This window comes from Penaeus monodon, chromosome 12 (assembly GCF_015228065.2).
Source record: "Penaeus monodon isolate SGIC_2016 chromosome 12, NSTDA_Pmon_1, whole genome shotgun sequence".
Taxonomy (NCBI): Eukaryota; Metazoa; Arthropoda; class Malacostraca; order Decapoda; family Penaeidae; genus Penaeus; species Penaeus monodon.
The window spans coordinates 11,784,391-11,799,390 of record NC_051397.1 but is presented as its reverse complement, the minus strand read 5'-3'; the positions used below and the strand labels follow the sequence as shown (position 1 = coordinate 11,799,390).

General features: G+C 35.2%; 1 protein-coding gene across 2 annotated transcripts in view; it reads left to right on the top strand.

Moving 5' to 3' along the window:
* Positions 1-1,086: 1,086 nt before the first annotated feature.
* Positions 1,087-15,000, top strand: part of LOC119579281 (golgin subfamily A member 5-like) — a 14,487-nt gene continuing 573 nt past the window's right edge. Inside the window, exons 1-16 of one of the 2 annotated variants that reach the window (XM_037927036.1) lie at positions 1,087-1,195; positions 3,820-4,006; positions 4,410-4,662; positions 5,023-5,158; positions 6,370-6,484; positions 7,242-7,360; positions 7,847-7,947; positions 8,965-9,083; positions 9,211-9,351; positions 9,662-9,767; positions 10,362-10,546; positions 11,528-11,732; positions 12,000-12,098; positions 12,774-12,923; positions 13,162-13,228; positions 13,390-15,000. The exon at positions 13,390-15,000 is cut by the window's right edge and continues 573 nt beyond it. In XM_037927036.1, coding sequence (XP_037782964.1) covers positions 3,840-4,006; positions 4,410-4,662; positions 5,023-5,158; positions 6,370-6,484; positions 7,242-7,360; positions 7,847-7,947; positions 8,965-9,083; positions 9,211-9,351; positions 9,662-9,767; positions 10,362-10,546; positions 11,528-11,732; positions 12,000-12,098; positions 12,774-12,923; positions 13,162-13,228; positions 13,390-13,658 — 2,232 coding nt within the window. In that variant the 5' untranslated portion in view covers positions 1,087-1,195; positions 3,820-3,839 and the 3' untranslated portion in view covers positions 13,659-15,000. The remainder of the gene's footprint in view (positions 1,196-3,819; positions 4,007-4,409; positions 4,663-5,022; positions 5,159-6,369; positions 6,485-7,241; positions 7,361-7,846; positions 7,948-8,964; positions 9,084-9,210; positions 9,352-9,661; positions 9,768-10,361; positions 10,547-11,527; positions 11,733-11,999; positions 12,099-12,773; positions 12,924-13,161; positions 13,229-13,389) is intronic. The other variant, XM_037927037.1, reaches the window with a different exon arrangement.

The following is a 15,000-nucleotide window of genomic DNA, read 5'->3' as shown; positions in this document are numbered from 1 at the left end:
ATAACTTAGTGCTGTCAGGAAATATAGTTGCCTATTATGCAGCTGTATTACACACAGATTAGTGATGTCAGAAAAAAAATTGCCTTCCATGCACCTGCATTGACTCAATGTCGTCAGAAGCCTAGTATTTATATTTTCAATATACACTACAGGTAAAGTCAAGAGGTAGATGACTTAGAATAAATGTCCTGTCAATTTATTCTGTTTGTGATCCTACGATTTTCTATGCTATATACTTAGAGTTCGAGTACGAGCTGCGAATGATATCGAATACGTGCTGAGATAATATATAGGTTCACAAGCTCTAACTGTACTTTTAAGTAGTTAAAGTGATGCAAATAATAGAAGAAAAAACTACAGCCAATAATTAATGCTTTGACATACGTATCGTGTTTTTAAAATACAAAATACGACTGCACACTTAGCTATAGGATCATACCTGTAAATAGGATACTACTTCATGTATAGGGTTCTTCATCTCTAAAACGCATTAGATATGCTGCTAGTCTGCAGTATGCATGCAATTCACATGTCATACATTAGATTCATAATCATAGATGGTAGTCCTGTATTCGTCCACTATTACAGCACCTACACGAGCACATCAGCAGACGACGATCAGGCACATGATGGAGTCGAGTTTCCGGATTTATGATTCCATTAGTGGAACAAACATTTGTTGTGACACTGTTCAGATACAGTATTAACATATTGCGAGGCTTAGACACTCTTTGCCCAATAAGTGTATATTAACTAAGAATCTGAGTGGTGAAATAGATTATGAATATAATAGGTCGTATTACAGTGGCAGTATCTGAAGCGCAACTTTTAATGAACCGTATTAAAGCAAAAAACGGGCATTGGAAATAAATGTAGGGCGCGCACAGCATGAGGCTTTATTAACATTCTTTGCCCAACAAGTGTATATTAACTAAGAATCTGAGTACTCAAATTTCTTAGGAAAATAAAGGGGTGTATCAAGGAGGCAGCATCTGAAGCGCAACTTTTAACGAATTGTATTAAAGCAAAAAACGAGGATTGGAAATAAATGTGGGCCGCGCACCGGAGGCGGCGTTCGAATCGCGCGCCCTTGAACGCGGTCGACGGAGGAACTCTCAGCTGACACGTCAAAACAAAACAAAACATTACCTCTTCCTCTTTCCTGCTCGTATTTTGACCCTTTTCTCTCATTCAGGTAAGGATAAGGCTTTTATTTGCGGATTTTGCGAAGGTATATAGGTAGGAGAGTTTGTGCTCTATTTTTTTGATGAAGATATTCATTTTTTATAGTTGTTTTTGAGTGTTTGTGTAATGTACTTACGATATTTTGCCACGTAATTGAGTATATGTTTGGAGATATATTTAGTTTTTTCGGATGTAGCGTTTTGCGGGTATAGTTTACTGTATTATTTTACTGTGTTTCATCCAAGTTTACTTAATAGATAAATAAGTTAATATAATAGCCTGATTTCATGAGCTCATTTTTGATACTGATAGGTCTTTGTTTACATTTTGAGGTTGATGTCTCCTATAAAGAGAGAAATCTCTGAACCAACTAGAAATACATCTTTTCAGTGGTATTTGATGCACTTATTCTGTTTCATGTTTTAACACTCAAACTCTCATGCATAATTGGGATACTGGATGATGTCACTGTTATGCAAGAGTAGATAATATTCATATACAGATTTTATTAAAAGTATATATTTACATAATAGCTGCACTAAGGACATTGAAGGACATTAATGAGAGGGAAAAATGCACTCAGTGATATATGAAATCAACTGCAGATATAGAGAGTAATGTCAGAAAAAAAATAGGAAAATAGGTCATGACAAATGCCATGCAAATAATAGGTCCTCATATGCCTCCCTTGGCTAGATCCAGCCTTACTTTACCTCACAGTGAACTACTCCCCTGCACAGTAACCCTGCTCATACTGTATTTGCATATGTAGGACACCTAGTCATGATCAGTCATTGTCACTCTCTTAATTGCCTATGGTGAACTATTTTGTCCAAAACCCCCTCATAGAAACCCTAGATTCCCAGGAGTGCCCCCTTGCTTGTTGGCTGGGGTAATAGGGATTTTGTTTCACAGGGGTGTAGTCACTACTTCACTCTCTTTTCTTCTTTTTTTTATCTTAATCATCATCACCCACATGTAAGCAATACTTGGAATAGACTTGAATAGATAACCGCCTCCAAAAGACCCTGTCCCCCCCCCTCATTGTTTAGCTTGCCACTCCCAAGATACACAATTTTTTTACCGAAATTACAAATATATATGTTTAGTTATAGCTTTAAAATGTCCATGGAATAGTTTATTTTCTAAATTTCTGTTCACTTTACTCACCTGCCTACTCTTACCCACCTCCCCTAGAAAAAGCTGAAATGATGCCATCCTGGTGATATAGCTATTAGCAGATAAGGAACTAATCCAAGCTCCATTTTGACAATATGTACATGGTTGACCATATTCTATATCACTTAAGCTGCAGAGATTGCTGGAGCACCACCAAGTTTGGATATTATTTATGATCAGTGTTCAGAAGAAAACTGCATGAATGTAGAGAAGAACTATTACTAAACAAAACTATTGTGAAAAGTTATGTGCAGAAAGTGAAGATAAGTCCAGCTTATTATAACCCACAATTTTATATACACTTGGCTGTTATGCCTGCACTTTGCATTCTGGCAAGGCAAACAAAGCTCCACCATGTATATTCTGGTGAGATACAGTTTGTTAGTGTCTTGCAATTTATTTGTTAACCCTTTCCCGACGGGTAGTATTCATAGTGACCCGGGCCCCGCTGCCGGGGGGTTATATCGTCACCCTAGCATGCGCGACCGCTCATGCCAAATACCAATATCCCGAACATGCCCCTGACAGATAGTCCAGCCATGCCATGACATGTACTTCATGCCACCCATCGGCAAAGGGTTAACTCCCAGAAATAATAAATCTAATCCATTTACTACTTACCTTCTGGTTGACAGCTGTCATTTATATATAAAAAGTATTTATATTGGATCTCAGATTTGTCAGAAGTTTAGCACGTAGTTTTGATCCAGGCTTTTGGACTTGATAAATGAATTATTACCATTATTATAGTGTATACAGTGGATAGAGAAGAAACTATTCAGGAGTCATATTATTTTATTGTTGTATATGAATGTTTATGCTGGGTCTTGTACTGATAACTATAACCTAGTTTAGTGTTCATAATGTAGAGCTGTTGTAAACCAATCTGCAGTGTAAGGCATTTTATTGTGAGATATCCAGTAGCCAATGCTAGTGTGCATCACCAAAAATATCTGGTGTGCAAATATGCAGTAACCTTTTTCTTTTTTTCTTTCTTTCTGTTTCTTGGGGAGGGGGTCTCATTTCTAGAAGACAAAGGAGCACTTTTTTGTTTGTTTCAATAAAAACTTCTGTCTAAAATTTTATTTGAAAGTTACATTCTGTTTGCAACATGTACTACCATATATTTATAATCTGTTATGAATCATGTAGTCACTAGTAAAGAAGAAAAAGGAGGGAATGAAATGCTTACTGACCCAATTTCTAAACATTCATTTTGTTTTCCTGCTGATCTGAAAGTATGCAAAAATGTGATGAGGGTGTGGTAATATAACATGTAACTCAGTTGTAATGGATTCATTTTGCAATATTCTATAGTTGAAAAAGAAGAAGAAAAAAAAAAAAAAGATAGTCCTTGTAAGTGCAGGGAAATATATCTAATTATATAACTGTACTTGCATATGTATTGGACTGACATTGCTGTGGATATTTTGATGATCCCAGTTCCCTTTTCAGATGCATAGCAGATCCACAAAATGTCCTGGATAACAGACCTAGCAGGGAAGGCAGAAACTCTCCTTAACAAGCTTGACACAGAAGCTGGGGCCGTTCTCAAGCAGGAGAGACGCAACTCGTCTGCGGGCAAATCCTCGTATAAGCATGATGCAGCCAATGCTGTGCCTCCAGTGACTCAGTATGAAAAGTAGGAAGCAGTTTTTTTTTTTTTTTTTTTTTTTCTGGGGGGGGGTAATTTTATCACTATTATGGAGATGATGATCAACATCATTATTATTCAGCTTTACTCAGTCTCCCTTTTAAATTTTTGTGTTTGTGTTTGTTTGTTTGTATGTGTTTGCCCCCACAAAATATTAGTGATTTCAGTAACTAGGCAAAGTGTCATTTTATCATTAGATCTAGATGACATGACTGCCATTCCAAGAAAAAAAAAGTGGGTGGAAGGGAGGGAGGAAGGAAGGGAAAGAAGGAAAGAGGGAGGGAAGGAGAAAGAAAGGAAGGGAGTGAGGGAGGAAGGGAGGGTCTTGGCTCTTGGCTCTTCATAGTAAACAAAAGGATATATCTCATCCAATTTTCATATCCCACCACAGGTCAAGTTTGCCAAGTTCTAGCAGCGTTCCCAGCAACCTAAGTACCTATGGCATGGGAGGCAGCCCTGTGACAGTGCCAGGTGCCAGCATTCAGGGAAGTGGCACTTCCCTCACATCATCACCGAAAGGTACAGGAAAGAAGAGCAACCCACGGAAGAAAGACGAGGCGTTGATGGACTTCCTGAATAGCCCCCTTCAACAAGAACAGCAGACAGCTCACCAACACACAGTCACCATTTCCCAGGCAGATCCAGTAGGTTGAGAAAAGCTTTTATTGTAGTTGAGTTTTCTTGATCTTTCTCTAGTATTACTATAGATGTTATGTGGTTAGGAAAAGAAGCTGCTGATTTCTTGGGTTAATTTTTGGTTTGCAATGATATTATGCAGCAAGTGTTGCAATTAATTATGGGCAATGCCTAGAGCCATATTTTTAAATCTTCTAGGCACATATTACATACTAATGTCATATTCAGGTCTATATGGACAGGGTAGAAGATGGCAAAAGTTGCACATATATTTTTATATGCTTTTTCTTTCTTCAAGCCCTTTCCCTTCTTTTTTCTCCTTTTTCTTTCCTCTTTATTTTCCTGTTTTAATATCACCTTTATTACAGATGGTATCCTCCACAACCATGACAACATCAACCATCAGCAGTCATGGACATTCACGCCAATCATCTGTCTCATCTGTTTCCTCCTTCATGGCTTTGAGTGGAAGGGAGACGCCTGGTTCTGCTACTGTTGACATTGGTATGTTGTTATGCATGTGCAAAAGAAAAGTGTTTGTTATTATATTTCTATTTAATCTTTTTCCACCAACTTTCTGTTCTGGGCTGGCAAGAATACATGCCATGACCTCTGTTTCTTTTTGCTTATTGATTGTTTTTACACATAGATGGCTCTACAAGTACTTATTCACCAAGGAGCCAGTTACTCATCCTACCTGTCTCACCTAATTACTCTTTCTTGACTTTCTAGATTTTCTTTTTCTAATAACATTAAAGTAATTGTAATGTCAACAATAATAATAATAATATCAATACTGATAGCATTAGAAAAAAATATATTTCTTTTGAAAACTCAAGGTAAGGGGAAATCAGATGAGGACACATAGGCTTACTAATTGGTTCCTTGATGGCTAAGCACTTGTGGAGTCATTTAAGTGCAACAAAATTACTGAAGAAAACAACACTAGACATTGTGATTACCTAGTACCAACTGGTTAACCCATTCCTGACGGGTGGCATGTACACACATGCCATGGCATGGCGGAACTATCTGCCAGGGGCATGTATGTACATGCCATGGTGTATGTATGGAGATGCCATGAGTTATTTTTTGTTACAATCATGGAAAAATATTATTTTTCTGCCAGTAAAAGTGTGATTAAGTCGTTTTTAACACACTCTACATTTTTACTAAGCAAAAAAAAAAAAAAAATGCAACAAACTGACGATTTCAACTCCATGATGCCGCACACTGCTTATTTTATTCAGACTATAGACTGAATAATGATCAACTATGGAGTCTATATAACAACAAAAATACCCTTCAGTCTCGATTTATCAGGAAGTTTGGCAAGTAGAGACTTTAGAAAATAATGAAAAATGAAAATACAACATATCTTCGTAGTATTACGAAGAAACGGCATGGGATGCTGGTATTTGGCATGAGTGGTCGCGCATGCTAGGGCGACGATATAAGCCCCCGGCAATGGGGCCCGGGCCACTATGAATACTACCCGTCGGGAAAGGGTTAAATGTAGAGCAGTAGCATAGCATGTCTCTCTACAGGCAAGGGTTGAATATGCAAGAAGGGTGAACATAATTTTCTAAACGTACTAGGTATTGTACATTCCTTTCCCACACACCAGTTTCTTTTTTCATTCCTTTTTTTTTTTTTTTTTTGTATTTTTTTTAAATTCTGTCTTACTTTACTAAATCAAATAATTCTTGAACTAGAAACTGGCAGTTCTGGATCAGGAAGTGGATCTGTCAATGCTGATGCATACATAACAGTTGAAACTCCATCTGATGTCAACATCTCAGCACCGCCAAGCACAGATGGCAGTACAAGGTAAGGTCTTATATACTTTATCTTTTCTTTACCTTTTTCTTTAATGCTTTTTTTTTTCGGGGAGGGAGGGGCCACGCATGTGTTGTTTGTCCATCTCTCCATGCTTCTATCCCACAAAGCCATTTATTAGCATCAAGTTTTACCTTATTCCCATTTTAGGACTTCTAAAACAATGTTCTTTTAAGGTAGTGTTTCTTAACCTTGTGTCCTAACATCCTGTGGGGTGCTGAAATCAATTTTAGGGGGTGCTGGGAAGTGCTGAATACATGACGATAAAATATCTAGCTGATTACCCAGCTGAGTATGTTTGAGTTTGTCCATGCTCTTTTCTGTCCCCCCCCCTGTCTATCAACAGTGATGGCAGTTGGTTTAAGTTTTGAGAAATCAACAAAATAAATACTCGAGCAGTACTTCTCTTTCCTTTATTCTTCTAGTAATCAGTTGCTAACCAGAGTTAAGGGGTGTTAGACTGCTTAGAGTGCTAGGGCTGGAAAAGGTTAAGAAACACTACTTTGGGGAATGATATGTCTGAATGGAAGATCTATCCTCTTACCAAATTTAGTTTTATTTATCCAATTTGTTCATTTGTCTTTATATTGTTTACCTTAATTCATGTTATTGATAGAGGTACACATCATATCAGATAAGAACTTCCTCAAATACATAACTTCAAAAAATTTGATGTATGAAAGTTTCTTGTGGGTGTAAGATTTGAGACATCAAGTATTTTTAGTATATACTGGAATTTTTCCTGTAGCAGTAATGGTGTCATGACTGGGTCAGTGGACAGTGAGACAAGTTTATTGCGCAAAGAGGTGGCAAGTCTCAATCAAGAGATGAGTCAAGTCTTAAAGAGAGCCAAGGATGCCGAGAGAGGTAGGCCCATGTAGATTTTCTTTGAAAATATGTACGTAAGATGTCGGAAATACCATACGACTACAGTGGGTTAATTTTTTAAATACTGAAAACTTTTCCTATTTTGTTTTTAATTAAAAGGAAAACTGGCAAAATTCTTTATGCATTGTGTGATGTATTAAAATATATTATGTCATATTATACATATGTTGCCTTCATGCTCATCAAAAGTAAACACCATCTGCAGTGAATTACTAATAAAAAGAATAGGCATAAATTGCTGACATGTATTCACGCAATGAAGGAAGGTCTGATGTGCAATCTAACTAAAGGAATTTATAAGCAAGAGATTTTGTGTTCAACCTACGTAAAGAATTTTAGCAGTTTGGAGTTTTGACAAAGGGTAATGATAATTACAGAAACCACTTGTAAATGATATTGATTGTAAATTATATCATACTAACATGTATAGCCTTATATCATTAGAACATGATGTTATCTTTTCAGAAACACAACAGTTAAGGACTCAAGTATCTGGACTCTTGAGCCAACAGTCATCAAGTGACCAGATTATGCGTGAGATACAACAGAGGGAAATGGATTTGATGGTAAGTGCTCATTAGCTGGAACTGATGTCAACAAAAAAACATTAGAGCCTCTAATTTACTTGCAGTTTGTCTCAGACTAAATCCCATTTGAAGATTTATGTGGAAATGGAGATCAGCCTCAGGATGTCTCCATTCTTAATTGATGATTGTTTTGATTTTGTTTGTATTTTATATGAGCTTGATGAGGGAGGTAAAGTTACATATGTATTCATAACATACCCTTATATTTCTGATGTTTATTTTCTTTATATTTTCTTTCATTATTCTTTTTCCTTTATTTCCTTCTTTATTTTTCATCTTTCTCTTTCAAAATAGACAATATATCCCTTGAAATTCATAAAGTATGTACTCAGTGATGATGATGATGTTTTTTTTGTTTTTTTTTTTTGGGGGGGGAGGGGGGGCTTACAAAAAAACACAAGCTTAGATTTACTCTTAACTTCAATCACTGTGTTTGTTTTGTTGGGATGCAAGTGTAAGAACCTTGCTTAGTATAAGTTTATGAAATTGCCTGATTATTAAAATATTAGTGTAGTTTACTTATTAAAAGATACTACATAGGCTTTTAAGCAATGCTATGGAACTGTAGGCCTACCATAAACTTGATAACTGTGTGGAAAAGATGGTAAGCAACTTCAAAACCAGATTTCTATTTGTGTGCATTTTAAGAAACTCTGAAAGTTTGTTATGTTTATCTGATCACACATTCATTTTCTTCACACTTGAGTATTTAGTGAATGATGACAGAAGATTTTATGGGAGGTTCAGAAACATGATGTCATGCATTCTGTATCATAAGCAGTAAAAAAAGAAAAGCACATGAAAGAAGGCTTGCCGTAACGTATATAGATATAAGCATATAGATATTTTACAGTATATTCCCATTTTTGATAGATTATATTTCTGATAAAGATTAGCATGTTATATAGATCTCATTATGAATTGTGTTTATGGATCTTATCTCATAGAATATTCATAATTATTATTTCAAATGGTTTATTATTTTTCTTTTTACAGGAGTCTATTAAAGCTAAGGACAGCCAACTGGCAGTACTTCGAGTTCGGTTACAGGAGGGAGATCATGACATAAAGGCTAAAGATACTTTGATAACAGAACTGCAAGATGAAAATAAAAGGTAGAAAAAATAGATCCATAGATACAGTTATTGTTTGTATTGATGTTTTTGTATGTGGGTGTATTGTACACTCACTGTCTCTAACCACCTCCATTTATTTGAATTCCTCATTTACTGTTTATTTTAGGTTATTGGAAGGTGCTAATGAAAGTAGTGGACTTCACAACCATGCCCTTCAGACTGTCCAGGATCGCTTAGCAGAGGTTCAGGCACATCTGGACAGAGAAAAACAGCTTCACATGTCTTCGCAAACTGAACTCACAAGGAGGTTAGGTCTTATGGCTTATCATGCTTTTCTTTTTAGTAGAAAATATGTCAAAGGTTGTTGTTGTTTTTTTGCTCTGTGTGTGTGTGTGTGTGCCCATGTGTGTGTTTGTCTTTTTCTAAGTTTCTTTAATGTTTTTGTAAGTATAGTCTTGAAAATACTTACATTTTGCTGTCGTCACACAAATGAGGTTTGAAAGTGTTTCTTCATCCCCAGTGACTCATTTTATAATCAATACAACATGATATTGGTATTATGCTTTACTTCAAAAATGGGAAGAACCATAACATTATCTGTCTGATTATCATTGCAGAATAAACCATCTTGAAGAGGAACAGCAGGAATCGGCATCAGCACTAACAGAAGCTCAACGCAAGCTTGAAGATGAAAGAACCCGGGCACATCAGCTTGTCAACCAGGTATTGGCAGTTGATGTGTACTTTGTATGGAATGTGCAAATACTGAAAAGGCAGTATATTCCTTGAAGTTGTGAAATTTCTAAAGTCATTAGAACTTTGCATGTATTTGAGAATTTATTAGTAGTGTTTTTTCCTTTTATGATTTGTCATATTAATTTATTTAAAGTCATATTAAAGTAATTTAGTAAAACTTGATTTATGATATATGAAATATACTTCATTAGTTTTAATTGTATGGATAGATGGATAGAAGTTTGTTTTAGAACTGCTGTCATTCTTTAATATAAAAAGTAAGGAATAGTATGATCATAAATCCCACATCTAAGGGAAAGTGAGACATTTAGATTTATTTGTCATGTTTTAGTATAATTGTATAATTTTATTTGTATCCCAAACCAGCCTGCAGAACCCATGGAACGTTTCATGTACCCAAAATACTTTAGTCCACACTTTAAAAAATAATACTCTGCAGATTGATGATTGATTGAAGAATAAAAAAATGTTGTTACATATGCCTACCTATTTGATTATTTAATTATCTTGCTATTATTATGACTTTTTCATACCAAAGTACTTTTTTCTTCATACCAACAGGTGAGTTCTTTGCGTGGTGAGTTGGCTGCAGCAAGGGAAGAACTGACAGAGTACAAAGCCAAAGCTGGCCGGATCTTACAAAGCAAAGAGAAATTGATAGCCAGCCTGAAGGAGGACCGAGGTGGAGGCGGAAGTGAGTCAGCCGAGGAATCACAACTCCATGAAGCTGAACTGCACCAAATACGGTAGTTCTTTATGTCATGCAAATTCATGCATTAGGTCTTATCAATTAATAATTCATACACGTCAAGAGAGACGTCAAATTTTCAGTGAAATTATAATGCAGTTATTGTCATTATGTAAACACTGCTAAAAAAAAGAGAGGAGTGATTATTTGCATGTATGCATACATTAGGATGCAGATTCTACAGATTATCGAAGTTTATTTTGCAGTTTATTACAAAAACTTTAATGATAATCACTCTCCTTGTAAAAGTCAGGTCATAAATCTCACAATACACTTTATAAGCAAATCTTAGCAACAGTATGAAGGTAGCCAGACTTTTCATTGAAATAATGTGAATATTATAATGCACAGAATTTTTTGTACTTCTTGAAATATGCTTATCTATTCACTCTATTAGGTTGTTTTGATTGCATTCATTTTTACAAATGTAGAAAAAGGTGTGAATGAAAATGAATATCTTTACAGTGTAAAAAATATTTATAGTTCACTTTGATTATATTTTCATCAGAACTACATGAAATTATAATGTAGTTATGGTTATTGTATTTCTGATAAAGATATATATCTTATGCTGTAAAGAAATTCATTATCATTCATACTTTTTTCTGCATGTAATTACTTCTGAAATGAGAATTACAACAGTATAAATGATAGTAGAAATTTGGCTTTTCAACTTCTTGATATCTTGATACATTATGAGAATGTAGATAAAATTCATATATGTGAGAAACAATTTGTCAGCACAACTTAATTTTCATCTATGAAGCAATATAGTTAAATATTTCAGAGTTTTTGAAGAGAGTTTATCCAAGCAGTTTCAGGGGACTTTGGTTCTCATAAATGAGGATCTATGGAATAGAAATGTTAGTATGTTAATTTATGAAGAATACTCTTTTTCATGGAAGAAAAGAGCAACAAATTTTAGATGATGCCAGAGTTAGAACAATCGGCAGTTCCTCATGAGAGTGTGCCATTGCAGATCTGAGCGAGATCTTCTGCGGGAGGAACTAGAAGGAGCGGGCGTGAGGATCAGGCAGTTGTTGACAGAGGTCAGTGACCTGGAAGCCTCTGCACAGGACCAGGCAGCATCAGCCTTCCACAATGCCTCAAACCTAGAAGAAGCTTTGTCCGATGAGAGAAAACGGAGGACAGAAGTAGAGTCTGAGTTAAGACATGTCCAGGAGGTATGTTCTTGCGATAAGGTGTTAGAAAGGTTGTATGCAGTCTTTATTGCACTAAAATAGGGTTTCTAAGTAAAAGGCAGTTGATCTTGAAAGCATTTTCATTATGAATATGGGGTCTTTACTGTCATAAAAGTTTTTATTTTATAAAGAAATGAAGAATGTATTGATATTTTTGTAGTCATTTGACATTTCTGATATTTCTATTTTTTTAATTTTTACACAAACTTTCCTTCCTTTCATTTTGTCTGGTTATTGCCAATTATTCAGGAAATGCGTTGTGCTCATGAAGAATTAACGAGACAGAAAGTGAACTTATCTTCAAGGCTTCAGGAAAGGGACACGGAAATTGACCGGCTCAGGAAACAGGTAAAGAATTTGGATATGTTAGGTGACTGCCAATTTTTGTAGCAATAGTAGAAGCGGCAGCAGCTGCAGTGGTGGTGGTATTAGTAGCAGTAAAGGTAGTCATAGTAGTAGTATAGCGGTGGTACTAGTAGTATAAGAGCAGCAGCAGAACTAATAGTATAGTATAGTATAGTATAGTCATAGTAAAAGCAGTAGTAGTAATAACAGAAGTTCCAGTAGTAGTAGTAGTAGTAGTAGTAGTAGTAGTAGTAGTAGTGATAACAGTAGTAGTAGTAAGATATTTCATTTGGCCATAAATTACATCTGTGGCCAAATAACAAAAGTTTGAGAAAATCTGTATTTGTGAATCTCAAACTATGAAATTTTAAGACTGCTGTCAAATCAACCTTTAATTTTTTATACTTCTGCAAATACAAAAAGAGGATTGCTTGTATATTTAGTAACTTCTGAATATACAGGTGTCTATAAACCTTATATATATTTCTGTGGGGAAATGGAGTTGGGGAAAAAAATGGTTGTTATATCTAGAAGAATTACCAAAACAAATGTTGGATTTTTGTTATTAAAACTTTTTTTTTAGGGCAGACTAATTTGTTTGTGTTTCACATTTCATAATAAAGAATGCATATGGAAATAATTGAATAGTTGTATCCTAATTGTCATTTTCACCTATAGGTCGCCCATAAGCAAAGCTCATCCAGCAGCCAGTCAGAATTGGAACAACGAGTCCATGCTTTAACAGAGTCCCTCATCCACAAGCAGACAGCCATCGAGACGCTAAGCACAGAGAAGCATTCACTTATCATCCAAATGGAAAGACTCAAGGTAAGTTTAATTTCCATACCTTCATGTGATTCATGAAGATTCACTTACCTGTTTTTGTGTTATAATTTGTGACATTTGATTATCCTATATCCTGTTCTGACTTTTTGCTAGACTGAGTTATACAGTCTGTAGGCCACATTTAGAAAGGTTGATAAGAAGCTGTGTGTGGGCAAAGTGTATATTATTCTGAAGTTATAACCTCAACATTTTTAATCAACATCATTATTTCTATATTTAGCAACAGTACGATGAATCCCAAAGTATGTTGAACAGAGATCCTCCAACATCTTATCGTCAAGATGATGGTAAGAACCTGAGTTTTGTCATTTATTTTACAGTAAGTAATATGCAAGTGACCATATTTCATTTTAAAGCTAATGATTTCCAATCCCATCTCAGATACATGTATTCTTATAGAGGAAGAATATCACATCTTTCAGGAAAATTTACTTTCGCTTTCTTGCAGTGAGAAACCGTGTACCAAGTTTTCTTATGGAGTCTCCCTTTGATGGGGGTGTGGCTCGGCAAGTGAAACGGGCATACACCACCTTGGACAAATTCTCTGTGAGATTGGGGATATTCCTGCGGCGTTATCCTATTGCCAGAGTTTTTGTGATTTTGTACATGTGCCTTCTGCATGTCTGGGTCATGATTGTTCTGCTTACATACACTCCAGAGGTCCATGGACCTGATTACCAGCATCCTATTGGTACCATGCCACACATCCCTCAGTAGTAACCTTGGAAATGCATACATCATACAGGTAGTACATTTGCAAAAGTACACATGGGCTGTATTTATTTTTTATTTTTTTATCAGTATATTAATATGTTACATTAGCTAAAAGTCCTTCTGTATGATAAATTATACATCCCAAACCTGATAAATTGTATGTGAATTTGGAGTAAGTGATAAATAGGTATTAACCAATATATTTTTTTCATGAGTTCATTATTTTTGTATTTTTATTATATGATATTTTCTGTTTGGATGTAGAAAATGTTGTATGATAATAATCATCTAAAAAGTGACTGGAATGGGTTACCAGATAAGCTGAATAGCTAAATATTATACCAATAAATTGCTTGTTATGTAAGTTATTTTTCCCCTTTCTTTTTGTTTTACAGTATGACATTAACTGATTATTTATAATGTTAAAGAATTTTATCGAAATGTATAAACTTTTAAAGTTTCCCCATATGATTTTAAGAAATTATTTGTTAATGGCAAGTTTATAAATATATGAATAAAAAAGATTTTGTGAAATATATATTTTTGTGTTTTTTTAGTATAGCTGGAATATTTACTTTTTTAAGGTATTGGATGTGGATATCCACATTATTCAGCCATGTATGATTATAGGAATGTGTAGCTGCAGATGCAAGTAGTGTTATAAACCTGAGAATAGACTGTTTTTTCTTAATCTAGGGATTCTCTGAAACAATGCACATATGAACCTCTTGTTGGTGCTTTTATTATGATTGGCATTCCTTCTGTATAGAGGAAATTAGGTTTGCAATATATAATGTTAAACTATAACTGACATGTATATTCATATGGCTGTGATGTTTAATTTTTTTATATTAAAACAATTCCAAGTTATTAGATATGGAACACATGGTTGTAGTATTACTCCCTTGGTTTTTGCCTGAAATGTGGATGGGTTGGTGGCAGGGAGAATTGGAGCAGGGCATGCATGCATGTGATGCTGTCTCTGAAAAGGACTGAAATTCACCCATTTTGAATAATAAGAGAGAATGGAACTCTTTTGCTAACTAGAGTGAATGGTTTTTTAGTACTTGTCAAGGAGACCTAACACTTTTTTTGTAAATGCATAATTCCATTATTCCTTCTTACTTAGGCATTTTCACATAGTTTTAGTAAGGGAAGGTGTGTGTGCATGCATGCATGGTTGTTTTGTATGTGTGCCTTTATATGTAAATGTTCATACATTCATTTGTATGTATGTGCATGTACTGCAATATCAGAGGTACATTAATACTCCTTAAAATATGTATTATATCTAGAAGCCAAATTATGATCATACGCATACTGTTTTTAATAACGGGAAATATAG